This window comes from Dromiciops gliroides, chromosome X (assembly GCF_019393635.1).
Source record: "Dromiciops gliroides isolate mDroGli1 chromosome X, mDroGli1.pri, whole genome shotgun sequence".
Taxonomy (NCBI): domain Eukaryota; kingdom Metazoa; phylum Chordata; class Mammalia; order Microbiotheria; family Microbiotheriidae; genus Dromiciops; species Dromiciops gliroides.
In genome coordinates, this window is record NC_057867.1 from 27644649 (window position 1) to 27667297 (window position 22649).

At 50.9% G+C, this 22649-nt stretch overlaps 1 protein-coding gene across 1 annotated transcript in view; it reads right to left on the reverse strand.

Moving 5' to 3' along the window:
- The window catches only part of HEPH (hephaestin), a 76954-nt gene extending 57402 nt beyond the window's left edge, over positions 1 to 19552 (reverse strand). The window contains exons 1-8 of the mRNA XM_043974124.1: positions 19488 to 19552; positions 12765 to 12829; positions 11354 to 11564; positions 9229 to 9473; positions 7175 to 7387; positions 6107 to 6289; positions 2874 to 3128; positions 2126 to 2294 (exon numbers count right to left, since the gene is read on the reverse strand). Of these exons, the coding sequence (XP_043830059.1) occupies positions 2126 to 2294; positions 2874 to 3128; positions 6107 to 6289; positions 7175 to 7387; positions 9229 to 9473; positions 11354 to 11564; positions 12765 to 12783 (1295 nt within the window). The 5' untranslated portion in view covers positions 12784 to 12829; positions 19488 to 19552. The remainder of the gene's footprint in view (positions 1 to 2125; positions 2295 to 2873; positions 3129 to 6106; positions 6290 to 7174; positions 7388 to 9228; positions 9474 to 11353; positions 11565 to 12764; positions 12830 to 19487) is intronic.
- Between the last annotated feature and the right edge of the window lie 3097 nt (positions 19553 to 22649).

Below are 22649 nucleotides of genomic sequence, written 5' to 3' on the forward strand. Positions count from 1 at the left end.
CAAACTAATACACATATGGAATATAGTATTATCACCCAGAAGTAAGCAAAGCCTGGCCTTAGACACTAGCTGGGTAACCTTGGGGTAGTCACTTCCCCTCTCTGAGCCTTGGTTTCCTCCTCTGCAAAATGAGGCAGTGGATCCGATGGCCCCTTCACAGTCATTGTGGAGAAGTAGCAGTGATGGAAAAACATAGAAGAGAGTTCATCAAAGATTAAAAACAAAAAACAAAAAAACAGAAACATCCCTTCCCTGTCTCCATGGGATATTGGGTGGGCAGTGCCAAGTCCCATCCCAGCCCCCCATACCATGTCAACACTGCCTCCCCCTTCCCCAAACACAGGCCCTCTGCCCTCCTGAACTCTGGGAATGAAAGGAGTGCTAGATTTATTAAAGGGACCTGGCTCCAAGGCTACTGACCACGGGACCTTGGGCCCATCCCTCAGTGTCCACAGCTGTAAAAGGAGCTAATTAGAATTGATGAGCCCTCTGTCACAGAACAAAGAATTGCAGGGCCTCCAAAGCAGACTCAAAGCAGCTCTCAAGGCCTACTGTCTTCATTTTTCAGAGGCGAAGTGATTTGCCCAGGGTCACACAGTGAGAACTCCAGCCCAGGGCTGCCCGGGGCTATGGCTCCTGCTGCTGCCTGGCCCTGGGGGAAACAGTGAGACTTTGCACTATCCTAGGCAGGTCTTCTGACTCCTGGGCCAGTACACCAAGCTACCTGGTGAAAGGCCACTTCCTACCTGGACGCCTCTGCTTGGAGCCACTCTGGGGTCCTGATTCTTCAAGTATCATATAATTTTTGTGTGTGTGTGTGTGTGTGTGTGTGTGTGTGTGTGTGTGTGTGTGTGTGTGTGAGAGAGAGAGAGAGAGAGAGAGACAGACAGACAGACAGACAGACAGACAGACAGACAGACAGACAGATAGACATGCTGGTAATTATATTGATATGGGGAAGCTCCCAGTGTGGAAACTCCCTCCATTGAAGCAGATGGGCACCCCCTTTCCATAATTTACAGCCTGGTCTCTAAGAGGTCAAGTGAATTGCCCAGGGTCACACAGTCAGTACACATCAGAGGCAAGACTGGAACCCAGGTGATGTGCTATGAAAGGTTCTCGTAAACACCTCACTCTTTGTCAGATAGGGCAGAAGCTTTCCCTTTCCTCTGTTCTGCCTGTAGGAATGAGCTGGTAGAAAAGACCCCCTGAGGCCTTTAGCACTGCTGTCTCCCCTAAGTCGCACACAATCTTGGGTGAAGGCAGAGGGCTCCTCTATCCAAGGCCTAGGGAGCCTAACTTCCTCCCACTCCATCCTGTCCAGGCCTGGACATTCAGGGGGAAGGCTGAGAAGAGTCAGCCCCAGCCACAGGGCCGGCCGGCCACTGGGCCATCTCTTTCCCTTCCTCCCCTTCCCAATCTCAGCCGAGCCCCAGAAGGAGTTATTGGGCTCCCCTGCCTTCTCCAGGCTAGCTCCGACTCCAGCAGTAAAAAGCCTTGGATGTGTACAATGAGCCCCTGTGTTTTAGAGCTATTTCTACAGCTTCCTGGGTATATGACCTCAGTGGGCCTCAGTTTCCTCATGTGTAAGGGCCCTTCCAACACTGATACTCCAGGTCTTTCCCTGACTCTGACCTGATAGGTCTGCAAGGAAAAAAAAGCAGGAAGCTTCTCTTGTCTGCTCAAGTACTTGGGCACTGGGGAAGGCCGAAGCAACTGCCCCTCCCCAAGGCCCACCTGCCCACCCTCCTGTGTCCTGCCAGGTCATCCCAAGTCCCACAGGATCCTAGTGCTGGAGCAGGAAGGGGTCTCAAAGGCCAGCTAATCTGAACCCCTCGTTTTACAGAGGGGGAAACTGAGAGAGGAAGGAGAGAGAGAGGGAGGGAGAGGGAGGAGAGAGAGGGGGAGGAGGGAGAAGGAAAGAGAGAGAGACAGAAAGAGGAGGGAAATGGTGAGAGAGAAGGGGAAGGGAAAGAAAGAGAGAGGAGAGAGATGGGGAGGGAGGGAGAGAGAGAGAGAGAGAGAGAGAGAGAGAGAGAGAGAGAGAGAGAGAGAGAGAGAGAGTTTGAGAACAAGTGTGGGTGAGCGGGCGGCACTGGGGCCAGTCTGGAGGGTGGCCTCTTACCTGCCTGGCTCCTGAAGGCTCTCCCCAGTCCTGCCGTCTCTCTTCGTGGGCCCATAGTCCCACTTCTCCTCAGAGGCCCTAATGAAGTACCGGCGGACTTGGCCTGTAAGGGGGGCCCTCAAGGGGGCTGTGGAGCAGGGCTTGACCTCATAGAGTGCTTGCATGCCATCTGGAGAAGAGGCACTTTGGTGGGCAGGGCAGAGCAGCAAGAAGCCCCCTCCATTGCTAGACCCTTCCCCTTAGAGATTACCTCCCATCTACTTCATATGTATTTAGGGATTCACAGATTTTCTCCCTCATTAGACTGTGAACTTCTCAAGGGCAGGGACTATATTATTACCTTTCTTTTGTATCACCAGCACTGAGTACAGTGCCTGGCACATAGTAGGCACTTAATAAATGCTAGGTGACTGACTACTACCCCAGAGGCTTGAACTTTCTCTGCTCACAAGAAGAAAACTCTTAGCAATGGCTGCTGCCCTCTTGCTGCCACAGTTCAGGTGCCTTGCCTTCCAGACTGTGCTAACATGCTCTATTGCCACTCACTGCAGTCTTTCTCCCAGAATTCCACTATATCTGCCCACAGTACTTCCACAGACACCATATAGCCCTCATCTCCTTCTCCCTCTAGGTTTCTGGGAGCCCCATCTGGACAGCCCCAGCCCAGAGAGCCTCCCTTTCCTAGAGGCTCTGCTGCTTTCCTGCCCCCTCCCCCTGCCAGGGGGCCAAGGGTACCCAAACATCATACCTCTCATGTGGCTGTTGACCTGACAGCTCAGAAGCCACCTGCCAGGGGCCTGGGGTACCATCTCAGCAGCCACAAAGGTTGCTGGGAAGAGGGAGGCCACATCTGTGTGGTGACCCCGGATGGTCAGCATCTGCCCAGGGAAGAAGGCTGTGTGCACGTCCACCTCGCTGCCCATGCCAAACAGATGCCAGGCCACACGCTCCCCACTGCACATGCTCAGCTCAGGCAGGTTTCCAAAGACAAAGCCATTGATCGCTACAAAAAGGACCGAGTTCCCAGAACATCAGAGCTTGAAGGGACCGTGGAGAATATCCAGCCCAACCCCTCTCTCCTTCCAGATGAGGAATCAGGGCTGAATTTGAACCAAGGTCCTCTGGCTCCACCCCATACACCTCCCTGGGCAAAAGTCCTCATTCCCTTCAACACTCTGTGCTTCTGTCAAGCCACCCAATGGTTCTAGGGCCAGAGGAGAGGAGAAAGGAAGAGGGGGAAAGGGCCTTGCTACGTAGGGAGAAAGATCAGGCCTCTTCCGGATAGAAAGACAACAAACAACTCAGTTAAGAACAACAACAACAACAGTAAATATCTAACATGTGCCTACGGCTTTTGGTTTGCAAAGAAGTGAGCAAAGGGGGGGGGGCGGCTAGGTGGCGCAGTGGATAAAGCACCAGCCCTGGATTCAGGAGTACCTGAGTTCAAATCCAGCCTCAGACACTTGACACTTACTAGCTGTGTGACCCTGGGCAAGTCACTTAACCCCCATTGCCCCGCAAAAAAAAAAAAAAAAAAAAAAAAGAAGAATCGAACAAAGTTGAAACTCTCCTGATTGACGTGAGGTGGGGGGGGGGAGAAACATGACCTTTATCATCTCATCTCAAAAGGAAACTGAGGTCAAAGGAGGATTAATGGCTTGGCAAAGTCACACATAGGATCCTACATCTAGGACTGAAAGGGATAATCCAACACAGAGCAAAGCCTGGTGGAAAGTCAGAAGACCTGGATTCTAGTCCCCAGGCCTCCAGTGCTTGGCTAAGTAATTGAAGGGAAGTCATTCAACCTCTCTGGGCCTCATTTTTCTTGCCTGTAAAATGGGAATAATATCTTTGCACAAGTCACTGAAACTTTTCCAGGCATCAATCAGTCAGTCAACAAGCATTTATCAAGTATCCACCGGGTGCCCCTGCCAGGTATTGTCCTAAGTGCTGAGGATACAAAAAGAGGCAAAAGATAGCCCCTGCCCTCAAGGGTCCTACAATCAAATGGGGGACACATTCTACAAATAAATACATACAAAACAGCTATAGACAGGAGAAATGAGGAATAATGAGTGGAGGGAAAGCTAATGAGTTCTGTTTGGGACACAGTCAGTTCAAGATGTCTATTGACTATCTAACTCAAGATGTCTGAAAGATAATTGGACGTGTGAGATGTGGGGCAGGATGTGAGAATCATCAGCATAGAGATGGTTGTTAAATCCATTAAAACGCAGCTGCTGAGATCATCAAATGAAGTCACACAAAGGGAGAGGAGAAGAGGGCCTAGAACAGAGGCCCGAGAGACTCACAGAGGCCCAGGACACAGGCCCAAGGGACCGCTATGGTGAGAAGGGTGATCTGGAGAAGGATCCAGGGAAGGAGGCTGGGGAGGGCTCAGAAAGCTAGGAGGAGAGAGAGTGGCAACATGAAAACCTAGATGAGAGAGATTATCAGAGAGAAGGGGGTGATTGACGACGACCAAGGCTACACAGAGGTCAAGGAGGAGGAGGAGGGAGCAAAGGCCTTGGATCTGACAACAAAGAGATCGTGAGTAATGTTGGGGAAAGCTGTTCTCAGGCCAGGCTCAGAGGGAGAGGAAAGCGAATGGAGGCTCCCATTACAGGGGGACCTTCTCAACTTTCACCACCCGAAGGAAGAGAGATCTGGGGCGAGAGGCAGTGAGAACATAAGGATCAAGGGAAGAGGTTGTAAGGAGGAGGAAGACATGGGCATGTGTGCCAATGGGAGAGAAATAGCCGCCGGCAGCCAGAGATAAATGGAAGAGCAGTCAAATGATGGAGCTGGACTCTTAGAGCCAAGAATCTCTGAGCCTCTACTTTATAGATGAGGAAATTGAGGCCCAGAGAGGGGAAGGTCACACAGGTAGTATAGAATACACTCAGAACCGCCAACCAATAAGAAAGTGTCCAGGTTAAAACAAGAGAAAAGGTCAACAAGGGTGTGGAGATCTTATGAGTGACATTGAGCAAGGCAAATCAACCTGGGCCTCAGTTTACTTTTCTGTAAAATGGGAGAGTCTGAATCCATGGCCTCTAAGATCCCTACGAGCTTTGGAGCTAAGATCCTACTTGTGACCTTGGGCAAGTCAATTCAACCTGGGCCTCAGTTTCAGTGGAAAGAACCCTGGCCCTGGACTCAAAGGACTTGGGATTAATCTTGCCCCTCTCTGTGCCTCAGTTTCCTCCTGCAGAAAATGAAGGGGTTGGTCTCACTGGCTTCTGTGGCCTCTTCTAGCTCTCTATGTTCTTTTTTTTTCCTTTCTTTTTCTTTTATTTTGTTAGGGCAATGAGGGTTAAGTGACTTGCCCAGGGTCACACAGCTAGTAAGTGTCAAATGTCTGAGGCCACATTTGAAGTCAAGTCCTCCTGAATCCAGGGCTGATGCTTTATCTACTGTACCACCTAGCTGCCCCCCTACATGCATTTTTTTCAGGGTAATGAGGGTTCAATGACTTTCCCAGGGTCACACAGCTAGTAAGTGTCAAGTGTCTGAGGCTGGATTTGAACTTATGTCCTCCTGAATCCAGGGCCAGTGCTTTATCCACTGCACCATCTAGCTGCCCCCCTAGAAGCATGGACTCTTTGCTGCCTACAGCTCTGCCTCCACTCAGCCCTGGGCACCGATGGACAGAGATGCCCCCAGCTCATCAGGCTGATGAAGCCCAGAGACACAAAACTAGGATTCCAAACCTCTGCATCGGGGGCAGCTAAGTGGCATAGTGTATAAAGCATTGGCCCTGGATTCAGGAGGACCTGAGTTCAAGTATGGCCTCAGAAACTTGACACTAGCTGTGTGACCTTGGGCAAGTCATTTAACCCTCAGTGCCCCACAAAAATTTAAAAATTTAGAAAAACAACCTCTGCATCCCTGATCAGGTCTGGGAGAGGAGGCAGCTTGAGCATTAAGTGAGGACCCCAACCTTTGCCCTCTGCCTCCGCCTGTGCTTAGTGGGCTCACCGTGCATCTTGTTGCTCTCTTGGAAAGCCTCATCCTCTTTGTCCACTGAGGCAGGGTCCGAACAGAAGGAGGCAATGTTGTCCTCCAGAAGCCAGCTCAAATTCTCATCCACCACGCTAAAGAGGAGGAAGAAGTCTCGGTCCACATCCCGTCGTTTGGGAGGGGAGCTTCCAGTCAGGGTTCCTAGGGGCAGAAAGTGAGAGGGCCATGGGGAGTCCGAAGGGCTAGATGATAAAGAGGACACTAGAGGAAACATCCCAGGAGGAAAGAAGGGAAAGAGGGGAGGCCTAGGAAGTTTGTCCAATGGCAGGAAGGGTGTCTACCCTTCTGATGTGGGGCTTCAATTCAAATAGAAATAGCTCAGCCTTCCCCAGTGTGCCCAAGACCCAGCCCTGGCCACACCCCCATCCCAGATGAGCCCCACCCTGACCACAGGCCCAAGCCTAATCACACTAACTCTGATCACATATGCAGCTAGACCATACCCAACCCAATCCTGGCCAAGTGCCCAATCTCACCACGCCCCAAACATGCCTCCCCCAAACCAGCCACAGCCCAAAAAATCCCTACCCCAACCAAGGCCAAACTCTTCCCTGATTCTAGACAAAGCCCCCACTCTGACCCCAGGGAGGTGAGGAGGAATAAAATGGTTGCGGGACAATAAAAAGGCATGGAGGAAGGCAGTCCCTCTGACTCCAAATGTCCATAGCTTTGTGAGCTAGAGTCATCATCCCCTGGGCCCAAGACATCAGGCCACTCTACAGCACAGTCTGGCACATCAGACTTCCCCAGGGACAAAAAGAACACACACAGGAAAAGCCACCCTTGGGCTACCTTGCTCTGCCCCAAAAAGGCCTCACCTAGTTCTCTTGCTCTTCTTCCTGTCTACTTCCTCTCCAGCCAGAGTTTAGGTTGTCAAATGCCTGGGATTTCCGGGTTTTTATCTACTGCCAATAGCCCCCAAACGGTTGTCAACTCCCTCATCCCCATAGCTCAAACGCTCTGGCTGGCCCCATCCTCCTACTCTCCCCAGGAGACTCTACCACTTTTTTTTTCTTTTGACTCTACCTCTCTTGCAGGTGATGAGGGGTCCAATGAGGCCAGAGGCAATGTCTCGGGGGGCATCCACATGGGAGTGGTAGATCCAGGTGAGGCAGGCAGGGTCAGCATGGGTGGGCGCGTGGCCCTGAGGTATAGTCCAATTGTAGGTGTGGCTCCCTCCTGGGGGAACACCATCATCTGCTTTCAGCTTCCCCGAGGTGCCATCTGGGTATAGGGAACCTGGTCAACAGAAAGGGTAGGGTTCTTCCTCACCCCTGTTGCTCAGCATGAGGTTGTTGGTAGGTGGTGGCAGGGTGGAGGGAAGAGGAGATTATTCTGGGAAGCAAAACACCCAAGTCACTGGAGTTGGAGAAGGGGGGATTCTGGGATCTAGGAGGCACCAGCAGGGCAAACTAGCCAACTTAAGGGAGTTTCTGCCCCGCCCCCTGCCTCAGTTTCCCCAGGCGAGAAGGGTTTTCCCCAGTGGTCAAATACCAAGAGCTCTTAAGGCCCAAGGCCACTTACTACATTAGTGGTGGAGAGAACACTGGATTGGGAGCCAAAGGCTCCAAGGCAGAGTTAGGGTCCTGTTGCTCCCACACTGCAGGCCACCTGGGTGATCTTGGCCAAGTCACCTCTCTGCCCACCTCTAGCCTCAGGGAAACTTGGACTCCATTCCTGGCTCCTCAGGCCTGCAGGATGGGCCTCTGCCTTACCTCCCCAGGGCCTAGGCCTCCCCAACACTAAACAGCAGTCTTCTAGTGGGGAGGTACCCCTATGCCCCCCACACTTCCCAGCATCCGTTTAGGGGTTGGGCTCCCCCATTAGAATCCAAGCTTCCTGAGGGCGGGACCATCTTGATGGTTGTATTTGTATCTCAGTACTTGGCACAGTACCTAGCATAGGTTCCCTTTGTGAGTGGAGGTGTTTTTCAGGTTTCATAAAGTTATTTTCTCCCTCCCTTTTCTCTCACTGCTCCCCTCCCTCCCTCCCTCCCTCTGTTCCCTTCTCTTTCTCTGTCTCCTCTCTGTCCCCCTCCCTTCTTCTGTCCCCTTCCCTCCCTCTGTCTCTCTCCCTCTCTCTGTCTCTCTCCCTCCCTCTGTCTCTCTCCCTCTCTCTTTCCCTCTGTCTCTCTCCCTCTCTCTGTCTCTCTCCCTCCCTCTGTCTCTCTTCCTCTCTCCCTCCCTCTGTCTCTCTCTGTCTCTCTCCCTCTCTCCCTCCCTCTGTCTCTCTCTGTCTCTCTCCCTCGCTGTCTCTCTTCCTCTCTTTTCCTCTGTCTCTCTGTCTCTCTCCCTCTCTCTGTCTCTCTCCCTCCCTCTGTCTCTCTCTGTCTCTCTCCCTCGCTGTCTCTCTCCCTTTGTCTCTCCCTCTCTGTCTCTCTCCCTCTCTCTCTCCCTCTCTCTGTCTCTCTCTGTCTCTCTCCCTCTCTCTTTCCCTCTGTCTCTCCCTGTCTCTCCCCCTCCCTCTCTCTGTCACTCTCTGGTTCCTCATTAGCAGCTGGACCAGATGAGGCATACATAAGGTCCCCTCCAGCATTAGATCCCAGAATCTCCATGAGACGCAATCTAAAAGCCCTGGTGCCAGAGTCACCATGCCCATCTCTTTCCGATAGCCAGACCAGCACTGGCCTGGGTCCGAATCCTTTCCCCTTCCCGGGACTGCTCCCTGGGACCATATCAAGGAGTAACATAAAGAGCCCTAAATGGGGAGCTCTGCTACCACCTTGCTGTGTGACTCCAGGCGCAGCCACGCTGGGCCTCAGTTTCCTTTTCTGTAAAATAAACATGTTGGATCTCTAGAGTCCCCTTGGGCTTTCCAGCTTGCAGACTTCCCAAGGCCTCTACTGCAAACCCCACATTTGCTTCTTCCTGGTTATTATCCCATGGTTATTATCCATCCCTATTTCACAGAGGGGGCCACTGAAGCCCAGAGAGCGCAAGGAAGTGCCCATTTGGGCAGCACAGCCAGGTCTTGAGTGCAGGCCTCCTGACTATGGCCTGGAAGGGCCCACCAGAGGCCCCTCCAGGCTCCCCCAGACGAGGAAAAGGGGCCCAGCCTGGGGAGGGGAGGACACTGCTGACCTTCCGAGTCTTTCTCGTAGAAGACGCCATGGGGGTGAATCGTGTAGGGGCGTCTGGCAAAGTTCTTTAGGTGAACCAGGATGACGTCCCCCACTTCCCCACGGAGCACGGGGCCCAGGAAGCCCAACCAGGCTGGCTTGGGCACCTCTGTCGTGTAGGAGCTGTCTGAGTATTCCTTATAGACAGTCTTGTGGTAGACGCTCCCTATTCGGTTCTTGCCAGACTCCAGGAAGCCAGCAGCCACCCTAGGGGAGAGAGAGACGAAACAGAAGAGTGTTAGTGACTTGGCCTTCCTGAGAGCAGAGGGCTCACAGCTCCTGGGCTGGTGAATCCGGGGCAGGCTCTGGGACACCTCCTCAGGGCCATTTTTTAGATACAAAATAAGAAATGCATCGGCTCTGAAAGGAAACAAAAGCTTAGGGGAAATCAAGCTGGTCCGCCTTTCCCAACCATGTTCTCCAGCCCGCTGCAACCTATCCAGGGATGCCAGGTCAAGAATCCCTGCTCTGGGGGAGGAGGGCAACTAGTTTGCGCAGCGGATAGAGCACCAGCCCTGGATTCAGGAGGACCTGAGTTCAAATCTGGCGCCGGACACTTGACACTTACTAGCTGTGTGACCCTGAGCAGGTCATTTAACCCTCATCACAAAAAAAAAAAAAAAGGATCCCTGCTCTGGTACCCTAAGGGTGGCAAATAACTGTTCTCCAGTAACCAGTGGAGGTGGGTAGTATGGTTATCAGTATCACCATTTAACAGTGAGCCGACTGACTCTTAGGAGTATAGAACTGGGAGGAACATTGCCTAGCTAGTCCAACCCCCTCATTTTACAGAGGAAGAAACTGAGGCCCAGGGAAAGTGACTGGTACAAGGGCACACATAAGATCTTAGATCTAGGGCTAGAAGGGACCTCAGAGACCAGCTAGTCTAATCCCCTCATTTTACAAAGGAGGAAACTGAGGCCCAGGGGAAGGGAATGGTCCAAGGTCACATGCTTAATACATGAGAGAGCTGGGATTTGAACTCAGGTCTTCGACCTTTACCACCAGCCTTCTTCTGCTATACCAAACTGGCTATTGGTATGGTCTGAGGCAAGGGAGAGGCTGAGGTAACCTTTCAAGGTCTGTTGCAACCCAGGGAGTCCAGGCTGAAGGGGGCATGGTCTCTGTCTGATCGTCAGCCCTGTTTATGGGAAGTGGCATAACTGAGATCCGCTTTGGCAAGCTGGCCCCAAACTCAGTGAGTCGGGCTGTGAACTCATGCAGGACGCTGATCTGAGCTTCAGGCTCCCATCTGTAAAGTGGGCATACCACCATTCATACCACGTACCTCATGGGGTTACTGTATGGAACACATGATCTAGATTGTAAAGTGCTAAAGAAAAGTGAGCACTGTAATTATCCACACCAGGCAGCCATGGATGGGAGGGCACACAGGGCTCTGAGCTCACTGTGTCAGAAGGCTCTTCCACTTCCTAGCTGTGTGACCTTGGCCCAGTCCCTTCACCTCTCTACATCTCAGTTTTCCCATCTGTAAAGTGGAGATCATTATATTCATAATGTCTTATCCCACAAGGTTGTCATGGGGAAACCCTGTTGTTGTTTAGTTGTTTCAGTCGTGTCTGACTCTCTGTGACCCCATTTGGGGTTTTCTTGGCAGAGACACGGTAGTACTTTGCCACTTCCTTTTCCAGCTCATGTCACAGATGAGAAACCCGAGGCAAACGGTAAAGTGACTTGCCCAAGTTCACACAACTAGTAAGTGTCTGAGGCCAGATTTGAACTCAAGTCAACCTGATCCCAGGCCTGGTGCCACCGACCTGCCCCTTAATGTTCTCTAGTTATGGGAATCATTGTTAGCATACTAGAGGCCTATGGGAAAGCAGAATACTCAAGGAATTCAAGGAACTTCATTTTAAATCTGAATTCTGGGTAGGAAAGTCACTTTTTTCCAAGTCTCAGTTTCCTTATTTGTAAAACGAGTAGACTATACTAGAAGAAATCTAAGGTCTTCAAGCTCTAAGTCACCCATTCCCAGGAGGCCACTCTCCAACCCATAGCAGAGGCCAGGACACCCAAGACTCTTCACCTCTTTTGGATACGCCCCCACTCTACAGGGTAGAACCTACTTGTCTTCTTCCACTGACTTGTCCGTGATGATATTTCTCCCCTTTGGCAAGTAGTTCCAGGGGACTTCTTGGATGCCCAGGTAGTAGACACGGGTGACCCCCTGAGCCGGATATGGCCACAGAGCTAGGATGCAGAGCAGGGCCCCCAGACGCCGCCACTGGCCTGTGGCCTGCATAGCTCGGGCAGGCACGTATAGGGGCAGCTGCTGCCCTGTAAGAGAGATACCAAAGAATCCTTGAGACTGTAGCCAGGGAGGCTGCCAAGGAGAGACGAGGCAGGAGCCTAAGCCCAGGGCCATAGAAAAGAAGGGAAAGATGAGCCAGAGAGAAGGACAGCGAGGCCATGTGCCAGCCTCTCCCAGCATGTACTGCTCCAAACATCAAGAGGTTGTGGAGCTGACAAGGCCCTTTAAGATGTGCTGGTCCCCTAATCCCCCATACCCATTTTATGGAAGAGAAAAGTGAAAACAGCATGAAATAGCCTGAAATTGCACTAAGACATAGGGGACACGGGGGCAGCTAGGTGGCCCAGTGGATAAATCACCAGCCCTGGATTCAAGAGGACCTGAGTTCAAATCTGGCCTCAAACACTTGACACTTACTAGCTGTGTGACCCTGGGCAAGTCACTTAACCCTTATTGTCCTGCAAAAAAAAAAAGACTTAGGGGACACCATGTGTATGTAAATGTATGTACCACTTGGAACAGAGGACTGGGCACCTCTGGGTTGTAGCAATTCCAGCCTATCTTTATGTATGTTACAGTTGGAAGAACTGACCCTGCTAGGCGAGGAGACAAAGACAAAAATGAACCATCACACAAGATGCTGGATTGCCAAACTCTTGCTCCAGCTTCTTTCTCACCTTCTTGATCCAGATTTGGCTTGTGGTCCACTAAGACACGCAGCCTCTTATGATTACCTAACTACCCACCACTTAGCTCACTCTAATGAGAGCCCAGAAACTCATGGAAGAGCGGCTTAACTTTGGGGATCCCAATGTATTTGTGGAATTCACAAAGATCAAGGGCTCACCCTTCACTAGAACTGAAGAGAGGGGAGTAAGAATTGGGCCCTGTCTCAGCCTCAGGCTAGAGCCTGGAAAATGGGGCTGAGAAGTGCCCCACCCCCAGGGGGAGAAGATGGTGAAGAGACATCTAATCTGCATGCACCCCTGCTTCCCTAGTGGCTGAGATCATAGGCAGCTGCCACGACACCTGGCAATTGATAGAGTTTTTAATTGCATATTCAGTTCATTAATCCTTTATTTTCCTATGTAGTTAATGAAGAAGCAGAAGAGTGAAAAGCATTTTTATGCTTTGCTGGGGGATGGGAGAAAGCAGAAAACATTTTCCCCTATTACACTGTATGGGAGGAAGACAATATAGCTGAGTACCAAGTGTTAACCACTTACTGAGTGCCACGGTGCTCATAAGAGGACCCAAGGAAGACAGGAACACTGGGCCTACCCTCTGGGAGCTGGGAAACATGTAAAATAATTAGAAATACAGGAGCTATGTACAGGGTTTGGGGAGGACAAGCTTTTTTTTTTTCCAATCTTAAGAGTACTTTGTTTTTTTTCAGTTACATGTCAAAATAGTATTTTTTTGTGTGTGAGGCAATTGGGGTTAAGAGACATGCTCAGGGTCACACAGCTATTAACTGTTTTTGTTTTGTTTTTGTGGGGCTATAGGGGATAAGTGACTTGCCCAGGGTCACATAGCTAGTAAGTGTCAAGTGTCTGAGGCTGGATTTGAACTCAGGTCCTCCTGAATCCAGGGCCAGTGCTCTATCCACTGCGCCACATAGCTGCCCCACACAGCTATTAATTGTTAAGTGTCTGAGGCCGGATTTGAACTCAGGTCCTCCTGAATCCAGGGCCAGTGCTTTATCCACTGCACCAGCTAGCTGCCCCCTAAGCCCCTCATTTTACAGAGGGGGAAACTGAGGCCCAGGGAGGGGAAGGGACTTGTCCGGGGTCACACAGGTAGCATTAGTACTGTAGCTCATTGTTGTTGTTTGTCCTTCATTCTGGAAGAGGACCGTGACATCAGGGTCAGGTCATGACTTCCACTGAATTGGCACTTACTAGCTGTGTGACCCTGGGCAAGTCACTTAACCCTCATTGCCCTGAAAAAAAAAATGAGGAGCTTAGACTAGATGTTCCCTGAGGTCCCTTCCAGCTAAGATCTAGGATCCTGTGTGTGACCTTGGACAAGTCCTTTCCCTTCCCAGAGCCTCAGTTTCCTCCTCTGTAAAATAAGGGGTGGGACTAGATGGCCTACAAGGGTCCCCTTTCCAGGTCTCAAGCTAGGAGCCTATGATCCTGCCCAAGCAGGTAGCTCAACTCAGCTTTGCCTGGTAGAGGAAGGTTGTAATATACCCTGTATTCCCACCTTTCCCTCTGGGCGATCTGTGGCCTAGGGGTGGGGGTGGGGTGTGGTTTAGAACATCTTTCCAATGATTTAGCCAATACCTTTTGGCAGAGGCAAGGCCCAGTGTTAGAATGCCAAGATGTCAGAGCTGGAAGGGGATCAGCTATTCAGTCTGATCTCGCTTTTACACAAAGGGAAACTAGGGGCAGCTAGGTGGCGCAGTGGTTAAAGCACCGGCCCTGGATTCAGGAGGACATGAGTTCAAATCTATCCCCTTTAAGGCCTGGAAGGGAGCAGCGAGGTGGCACAGTGGCCCTGGAGTCAAGAGGAACTGAGTTCCAATCTCACTTCAGACACTTACTAGCTGTGTGTGGCCCTGGGCAAGTCACTTAACCTCGATTGCCTTAAACATGCAGAGCCATCTCCAGTTGTCCTGATACATAATCTTACCACTAGACCCAGATGGCTCTGGAGGAGAGAGTGAGGTTGGTGACCTTGCACGGCCCTGCCTCACTTAGATCCAATTCACTGCAAGTCATGATATCCATCATGGTCCTCCTCGAGAATGAAGGACAAACAACAACAACAACAACAAGGGCCTGAAAAGATTCTCAGTCCCATTTTAGTCCCTCTTCTGAGTCAGAGGCAACTCTCAATTCCCAGGCCAGTCAGAAAGTCCCACCTACCTCTCACAATGGAGCCAAGCAGTCACCCCCAGAAACACAGACACAAGAAGGAATATACAAGCAGACACAAACACACGCATGCGAGTGCACACGTGCACACACACACACACACACACACACACACACACCCCTGGTAAGGGTGAGAGGTCACTGGGCCAGAACCACATTTCCAGAGTTTCCCAAGGACCCATCCATGGCCCCTCTGTCCTCTCTCCTTTGACAACCTCTATCACTCCCGTGGCCTCAACTGGTGCGTTTCTACAATTTAGATGCTGCCTCATTTGAAGTTCCTACAATCCATATTAATCACACAATCAAGCTTGTGGTAGCTGTTCTCTACAAACTCCCAGGACACCCTCTTTGCTTCCTCAATGAATTCAGTGCCTCGCTCACAGCCTTTCTCTCTCCCCAACTCCTGGTCTCCTATTAAAGAACATTAGCATACATATTGGTGTTCCTCCAGAGCCCCCTTCTCTCCCCTGACTTGCCACCACCAAGGCCTGGGCCCTCATCACCCCCTGCCAGGACGAGGCGCCGGTGGATCTGCCAGGCTCAAGCCTCTCCCTGACCCAGTCCATCTCCCACTGGGCCGCCAAATCGATCTCCCTTAAGCACGGGCCTGACCATACCACCCCCTCCCTGCCCCACTCCATCTCCCAACTACCAGCACCTTCACTGGTTTGCCCCCTATGCCTGTAATGCTCCCCCACCTCATCTCTCCCTTAACTTTCTTTTTTTTTTTTGCAGGGCAATGAGGGTTAAGTGACTTGCCCAGGGTCACACAGCTAGTCAGTGTCAAGTGTCTGAGGCCGGATTTGAACTCAGGTCCTCCTGAATCCAGGGCCGGTACTTTATCCACTGCGCCATCTAGCTGCCCCATCTCCCTTAACTTTCTTGGCTTCATTATGTCCCACGCTCTGCAAGAAGCCTTTCCCAACCAGTCTTCCTTAGCATTAGTGCTTTCCCTCTAAGAGTAACTCCAAAATAGCCTGGATCTGTCTCATAGTGGTTTGCATCTCCTCTCCCATCAGACTGCCAAGAACTTCCGAAATGCTTGTGAACTCACTGACCGACCTCAAATACCCTAACTTCCTGCTTCCTCAGTTTACCTCCACCCCACCTCAGCTATATTCAGAGATGCCCATACCCTTGTTCATCATCACCCACAAAACTCCACTTCCATAGTCATGAGCTTTTATATTTCTTCATCCGATCACAATCTGTTGCCATACCCCCTTCCCTCTGCCTTGCAACCCCGAGCCCCATTCTTCATCCTCACCATGCCCCTCCAGCAGGCCCTCACCCCTGCACTGCCCACAGTCTTCCCCCTTCCCCTTCTTGATACCATGGCGAATCCATAGAAATCTACACTGTCCTCTTCTTTTTTTTTCCCCAATTATATGTGTTGCTCCAAATTCTCCTCCCTCCCAGCTCCCCTTCTCCTACTGAATGATCAAGAAGAAAAGTTGATGATTATAGTCAGAACCTGACAGATATTTAGAATCAAGCAAAATAAATGCCCACATCAGCCAAGTCCAAAATAACTCATGCTTCGATCTATACCCTAAGTCTATCACCTCTCTATCAGAAGGTGGGCCCCCTGTTTCCTCATCAGAGTTCCTAAGTCTTTCAGTCATTTGAATTTATGGTATTATTGTATAAACAAACAGTTCTCCTGCTTTTGCTCACTTCATTTTGCATGAGATCATATGTCTTCCCAAGTTTTTCTGAAATCCACCTGCTCATCATTTCTTACAGCACGATAGTATTCCATCCCATTTATATACCACAATTTGTCGGGCCATTCCCCCATGGATGGACATCCCCTCGACTTCCAATTCTTTGCCACCACACAAAGAGCTGCTAGAAATATTTTTGTCTACATGGGTCCTTTTCCTCCCTCTCTGATAAAAACCTAATAGTGCCCAGCCAAAGGGTCTTCAAGGTTCAATACCTTTGGGGGCATCATTTACAACAGTGGTGTCAGACTCCAGCTGGCTTCATATTGACTTGGAAAAGGACAAATTAACAAGCCTTATGTCTTCTCCTATTGTACTTTTATTTATTTTGTTAAACCTTGTCCAAAGCCATTTTAATCTGGCTGGGTGCCTGCAGGCCTTGAGGCTGGTAACTCTAGTCTGAAGCCTCTGGCCTCCTTATCCTATGGACAATCTGCCCTTGCTGAGCCTCGGCCTTGGATCACTCCCCACTCCTCACACTCCCACTCTCTTCCTTCCTACTCACATGCTGCTGAGCAAAGCAGGGGAGAACTCTGAAACCTTTCCCATGCACTCCACTGCAGACTTCTGTTACCTAATCTCAACAGGGCCCTCACTGTAACAAGGCAATGCTTGTACGTGTCCCTGATCAAGTCACTTGTCTTCCCTCCTCAAGCCTCCTGTGATTCCTCCTCCCTTATCCTCTGAGCTGAGAACCTCACCTCTTATCTACAGATACAAAAAGGCCCTTCCCAAGAGCTCCCTGATCTCCCCATCTCCTCATCTCAGATCACTCCGTGCCTCCTGCCACTATCTCCTTCCCCTCCTCTGCATACACATGTTCCCATTCTATGGCCTCTCTTTTAGCCTCCCAACTCTCATCCTAAGCTTCCATCTGTCCCTGCCTGCTGACTCCCTTTCTACCACCTATACACATGTAGGCTTTTCCTTCTTCAAAAAGGCCCTCCCATGATCCATTCATCCCCTCCGGCTCTCCTCCTCAATCTCTACTCCCTTTTGTGGCTAAAATCCTAGAGAAGGCCTTCCACAATCAGTGCCTCTTCTCCCTTTCCTCTTATTCTCTTCCTTTCTGACATTCTCATGCTCTCTCCAAAGTCACCCATTTCCTAACTGTCCTGTCCATGGTACAACCATTCTCCTAGGCCCTGAGACATCCTCCTTGACTCCTCCCTCACTCTCATCCCCATAGCCAAGCTTTTGCCAAGTCCTATCATTTCTAACTTTGGAACATCTCTCTAATATGCCCCCTTCTCTTCTCTGACATAGCTACCTGACTTGGGCAGATCCTTTTCACCTCACACATGGACTATTGAATAGCGGCTGGTGGGGCTGCCTTCCACAAGGCTCTCCCCACTATTGTGGTACCTGCTGGTGGGGCTGCCTTCCACAAGGCTCTCCCCACTATTGTGGTACCTGCTGGTGGAGCTGCCTGCCACAAGGCTCTTCCCACTATTGTAGTAGCCTAAGTACAAAAGTCTGCTCACCAGGAGTGAGGAGCTTCTGACCAAGACACCAATATGGCCAACCCAGAGGCAGGAAAGTCACACCCAACTGACTCAATGCTGTATCCTTGCTGAATAAGTAAACTTCTTTTTTGTTAACTGATAAATGGTGTGTGAATGTCTGATTTTATCCCAGTCCTGAACCTGAACTTGGGCTGATCTGAGTCAGGCCTGGCCTATATCACCTGGGTTTATTGATTAATTGATTGATTGTACCCCTACTATAGCAGCAGCAGCATGATAGCATATATATAGCATCTACTATGTGTTAGGCACTATGCTAAGAGCTTTACAGTTTTTCTCTCATTTTAGTATAAGCTCCACAAAGGCAGGACTCAATGTCATATCTAAGGTACGTGGGCTCAAAATAAATGTTTATTGAGCAAATGAAGGAATTCTAGGCAGATACAAAACAATGCAGGTGTGTATTGACTGCAGAGGGAGGGAGGGAGGGAGGAAGGAAGGAAGGAAGGAAGGAAGGAAAGAAAGAAAGAAAGAAAGAAAGAAAGAAAGAAAGAAAGAAAGAAAGAAAGAAAGAAAGAAAGAAAGAAAGAAAGAAAGAAAGAAAGAAAGAGAAAGGGAGAGAGAGAGGGAGGGAGGGAGAGAGGGAGGAAGGAAGGAGAAGGGGGAAGGGAGAAAGCACATGTGACCTTGGGTAAATCCCTCACCTTTCCATAATCTGTGAAATAAGGGGCATGACCCAACTGGGTCCCCACACCATCCCCCACCATAGTTCTCTGAAAACAGAAAGAACTGGGCACACATGAGGAAGTGACCCAGATGGTCTGTACAAGTCTGAGAGTCTAGGAATAGGAGGGGAAAGAGGAGGGAGAAGCCCAGGACAGGAAGTACAACAGGAAGAGAAGAAAAGGGCAAGAGTTCGAGAATTGTCCCTGTGCCAAAGGAGCTGGGAAAAGTGGCCCTGGGCTAGATGGACTTTGCAAAGTCTCAGACTTAGAATGGTAGAGATACTTTGCTCCACCCTGGCAAGTCAGCATCCTGTCTAAGGAAGATATAACCAACAGGTGAGAATTTGTGTGCTGTTCCTTTGAGGTCAAAGTACAGGAACACTGCACTTCCATCTCCTTCACCTGGAGTTGGGCAGGCCCAGCCCAGAAAAAGGACAAGTTGAGGGGCTCCCATTCTGAAACCTAACAGTGATGATACATGGGAAGGGGAGGCTTCTGCATGCCAGGCCCTTGAGGCTGATAACTCTTGTCTGGAGCCTCTGGCCTCCTTATCCTCTGGACAATCTGGCCCTGCTGAGTCTCGGCCTTGGATCACTCACAAAATGCCCTGGGGCAGACACTCAGTACCTCACGCTTGGCCTCCCCTGTCTCAAGTTTCTCCCCATTTCAGTCCATCCATCTTCTACTCAGCTGCCAAATGGATTTTTCTAAAGCTCAGGTCTGACCAGGCCTACTCAATAAAGTTCAGTGGCTTCCTATTACCTCTAGGATCAATGAAAACATCTCCTATTTGGTTCAAAGCCCTTCACAACCTGGAACCCTTCCAACTTTTGCATTGTCCACTTGACTCCCCATAGCCAAACTCTGTGATCCAGCTACACCAGCCTACATGCAGTTCTTCAAACAGGATGCCCCATCTCCAGCCTCCCTGCCTTTGTACTTGCTGTCCCCCATGCCTGGAATGCTCTCTCCCTCCTAACATTGACCTTCTGGCTTCCTTCAAGACTCAACTCCAATCCTAACATAGAGTGTTAGAGCTGGGAGGAACCTTTGAACAGAGAATGTTGGAATTGGAGGGGCATTGGCACAGAGAATGGCACAGTTGGGAGAAATCTTAGAATGCAGAATGTCAAAAGGGAAAGGTACCTTAGAACAGAATATCAGAGCTGATCGTGTCTTCAGGACGCCAAAAGTCACCAGTGAGAAGGCCCTTCCTTGGAAGATAACAAGTCAGAACTGGAAGGGACCTTAGACCATAGAATAGGAGGGTTTTAAAAGCACTGTGATAATCCTAGAGCTAAGAGAGAACTTTGAGGCCATCTAGTCTAACCTCTCCATTTTACAGATGAGGAAACTGAGGCTCACCATCTAGCAGTGGGTTTGCCAGGGCCAGAGAGCTAGTAAATACCAGAGCTGGGCTATGAACCTGGATTTTCTGGCCTCCAGAACCATTTGGTACAAATGGTTGAGGAAATGGAGCCCCAGAGGGTTACCCATGGGGCCCTGGGCCCCTTAGTGACAGAATTAGGGCAAGAGCCCATTTCTCCCTGGGCTCCCCCCCACCTCCCGCCTGGCTTCATCCAACACACCTCAAGCTGCCAGCCACATCCCAACACAGGCCTTAGCCCACCAACCCAGACTGACTTTGGCAGCTCTGGATGGTTTGTGTCATGACTGGCTCACTCAGTGAGGAAGTGTTCAAAGTCAGGCCTTCAGAAGCTGCTTCCTAGCCTCATATTACCAGTTTTAAAACCACATCAAAGCAGAACTCTGACACGGGGCTGGTTGAGGTTTGGGTTTTTTTTTTTTAATAGTTTAGGTGGTTATACCACACTCTTTCACACTCATTACCTCATTGGCCTCTGGGGAGGTGGGAGTGGGAGAGCAGGACTGGGACTTCCCAGGAAAAATTCAACCTTGTAGGCCAGAGAAAATGGCACCTTCCAGCTCAAGAGCCTTGAAGACTTTGGCTGTAGAAGAAACTGAGGACCAGGGAGGGGGAGCTAATGTGGGCCTTTCATTCCAGCTCTGATCTCAGGCAAGTGACTTCACTACCCTCAGTTTCCTGACCTCTAAGGTCAGCTCTAAATCCCTGGGGTCTATAAAGTCACTCAGGCAGCAACAGAGCCCAAATTGCCATCCAGATCCCAACCAATGAAGGCTTGTCTCTTATTTTCCATTATCCCAACATCATGAGTAAGATTATGTAGTCCCACCCTTTCATTTTACAGAGAAGGAAACTGAGGCCCAGAAAGGAGGAAGCAAGTTGCTTGAGCTCACAGGGCTAGTAAGGGACAGGGCCTGAGTAGGGGCAGGCTCCAAATCTGATGCCTCAGGACAAGGACTAGCTGGTCTGAGACCTTCATTTGACTGAGGGGGAAACTGAGGCCCAGGGAAAGGCAGGGCCTTGCCCAGGAATACAAAGAGGGCAAGAATTTACACCCTGAAGCCCCTGCCACCGTGCCCTGTGCGTGCCAACAATTCTGACCCAGGGGAGGGGGAGGGGAGACAGGAAGGCGAACAGGAAGGGAGAGAGAAGGGACCTACAGAGGAAGGGGCTTACCTGGCCTCTGGGGCCCAGCCCGCAAGGGCCTGGGGGAAACCAGGCTCGGGGTGGCCACGGGCGTCTGGGGGGGAGCACAGGCCCCAGCCCCTTCCCAGGCCCGCTCCAGAAGGCGTCAGGGCCTTGGGGATTGGCCCAACCTGGGCCGAGATCCTGGCGGGGACTCCCAGAGGCCCAGGGGCGGGGCCAGAGGCTGGGGGCGGGGTCCGGGGGCGGGAGCGGGGCGTCTTTGTTATCTGGGCCCAGAGGAGGGGGAGGGAGGAGACGAGCAGCTGCCGGGTTGGGCCCCATCCTGGGCCGCAGGCGGCAGGCTAGCCCCCTGCCCCACCCCTCCCCCACCCCGGGCCCCCTCCCACGGGCATCAGCCAACAGGAAAAATGGGAGTCGGGTGGCCCCTCACTCAGGGGGGCTGCCCTGTCCCCTGCCCCGCAGCAGAACACGGGGGATGGAGCTGGGAGGGCCCTTACAACGGAAAATGTCCCATCTGGGAAGGCCCTTAGAACATGGAATGTCAAAGGGACCTTAGAAGAAGGAATGTCACATCTGGGATGGGACCTTAGAACAAGGAATATCAGAGCTGGGATGGGACCTTAGAACAAGGAATGTCAGAACTGAGAGGAAACTTAGGACATGGAATGTAAGAGTTGGTTGGGGCCTTTAAACAAAGAATATCAGGGCTGGGGGCGGGGCTTAGAACAGGGAATGTAAGAGTTGGTAGGAGCCTTTAAACAAAGAATGTGAGGGCTGGGGGGGGAACCTTAGAACAGGGAATGTCACAGTTGGTAGGGACCTTTAAACAAAGAATGTGAGGGTTGGGGGGCGGACCTTAGAACAGGGAATGTCACGGTTGGTGGGAACCTTTAAACAGAATGTCAGAGGTGGGAGGGCCTTAAGGGCACGGAATATCAGAGCTGGGGGGGGGGTGTCCTTAGAACATAAAATGTCAGAGCTGAGATGGGGCCTTAGAACAGGCAATATCAGAGCTGAGAGGGACCTTAGGATACGAAATGTCACAGTTGGTAGGGACCTTGGCTGGGAAGGGCTTTAGAATATGGAATATCGACAGTGGGAAGATTGGGAAGAGCCATGGTGTCAGAGCTAGAGAGACCTTAGAACTCAGAAGAGCGGAAGCCTAGAATATTCATTTCGGAAGAGACTAGAGATCACCTGTTCTAATCCCCTGATTTTACAAAGGAGGAAACTGAAGCGCAGAAGGGGGAAGTTGCTCCTTCAGATCATTGAGCCAGAAAATACCTTAGAGTTTCTTTCTGGTCCAACCCCCACCGCCTTTCGAGATGAAGTTGCTGAGACCCATGGCTGTTAAGCCACTGGGCCGGATCACACAGTAAGAAGTCACAAAGGCAGGATGTTGAAGCTAGGCCCTCTTCCTCAGAACCCAGTGCTCTTCCCACGTATTCCAACTAGCAATGGTTGAACCCCTCCAAGGCCCAGGGCCTAAGGCCTACTGCCTCCCCCTGGGTAATCTGGCTTCTACCCTCTAAGGTTGCCTCTTCCTGCCTTGCTACTTCCTCTAACAGTCTGCCAGGCCAGGTATGAAACCATGGGGTGAGAGCAGCCTAAGATATCCCTTGAAGGGAGCGCCACAGGCCCCCATCAAAAAACCAAAAAGAAGCTGAAGGAAAGAGAGCTAGACCAGAAGTCAGGAGACCTGGTTCTACTACTTACCAACTAGTACCTACCTTAGGTAGCCTTGGCCAAGTCACTTATCTCTAGACTTCATGCTT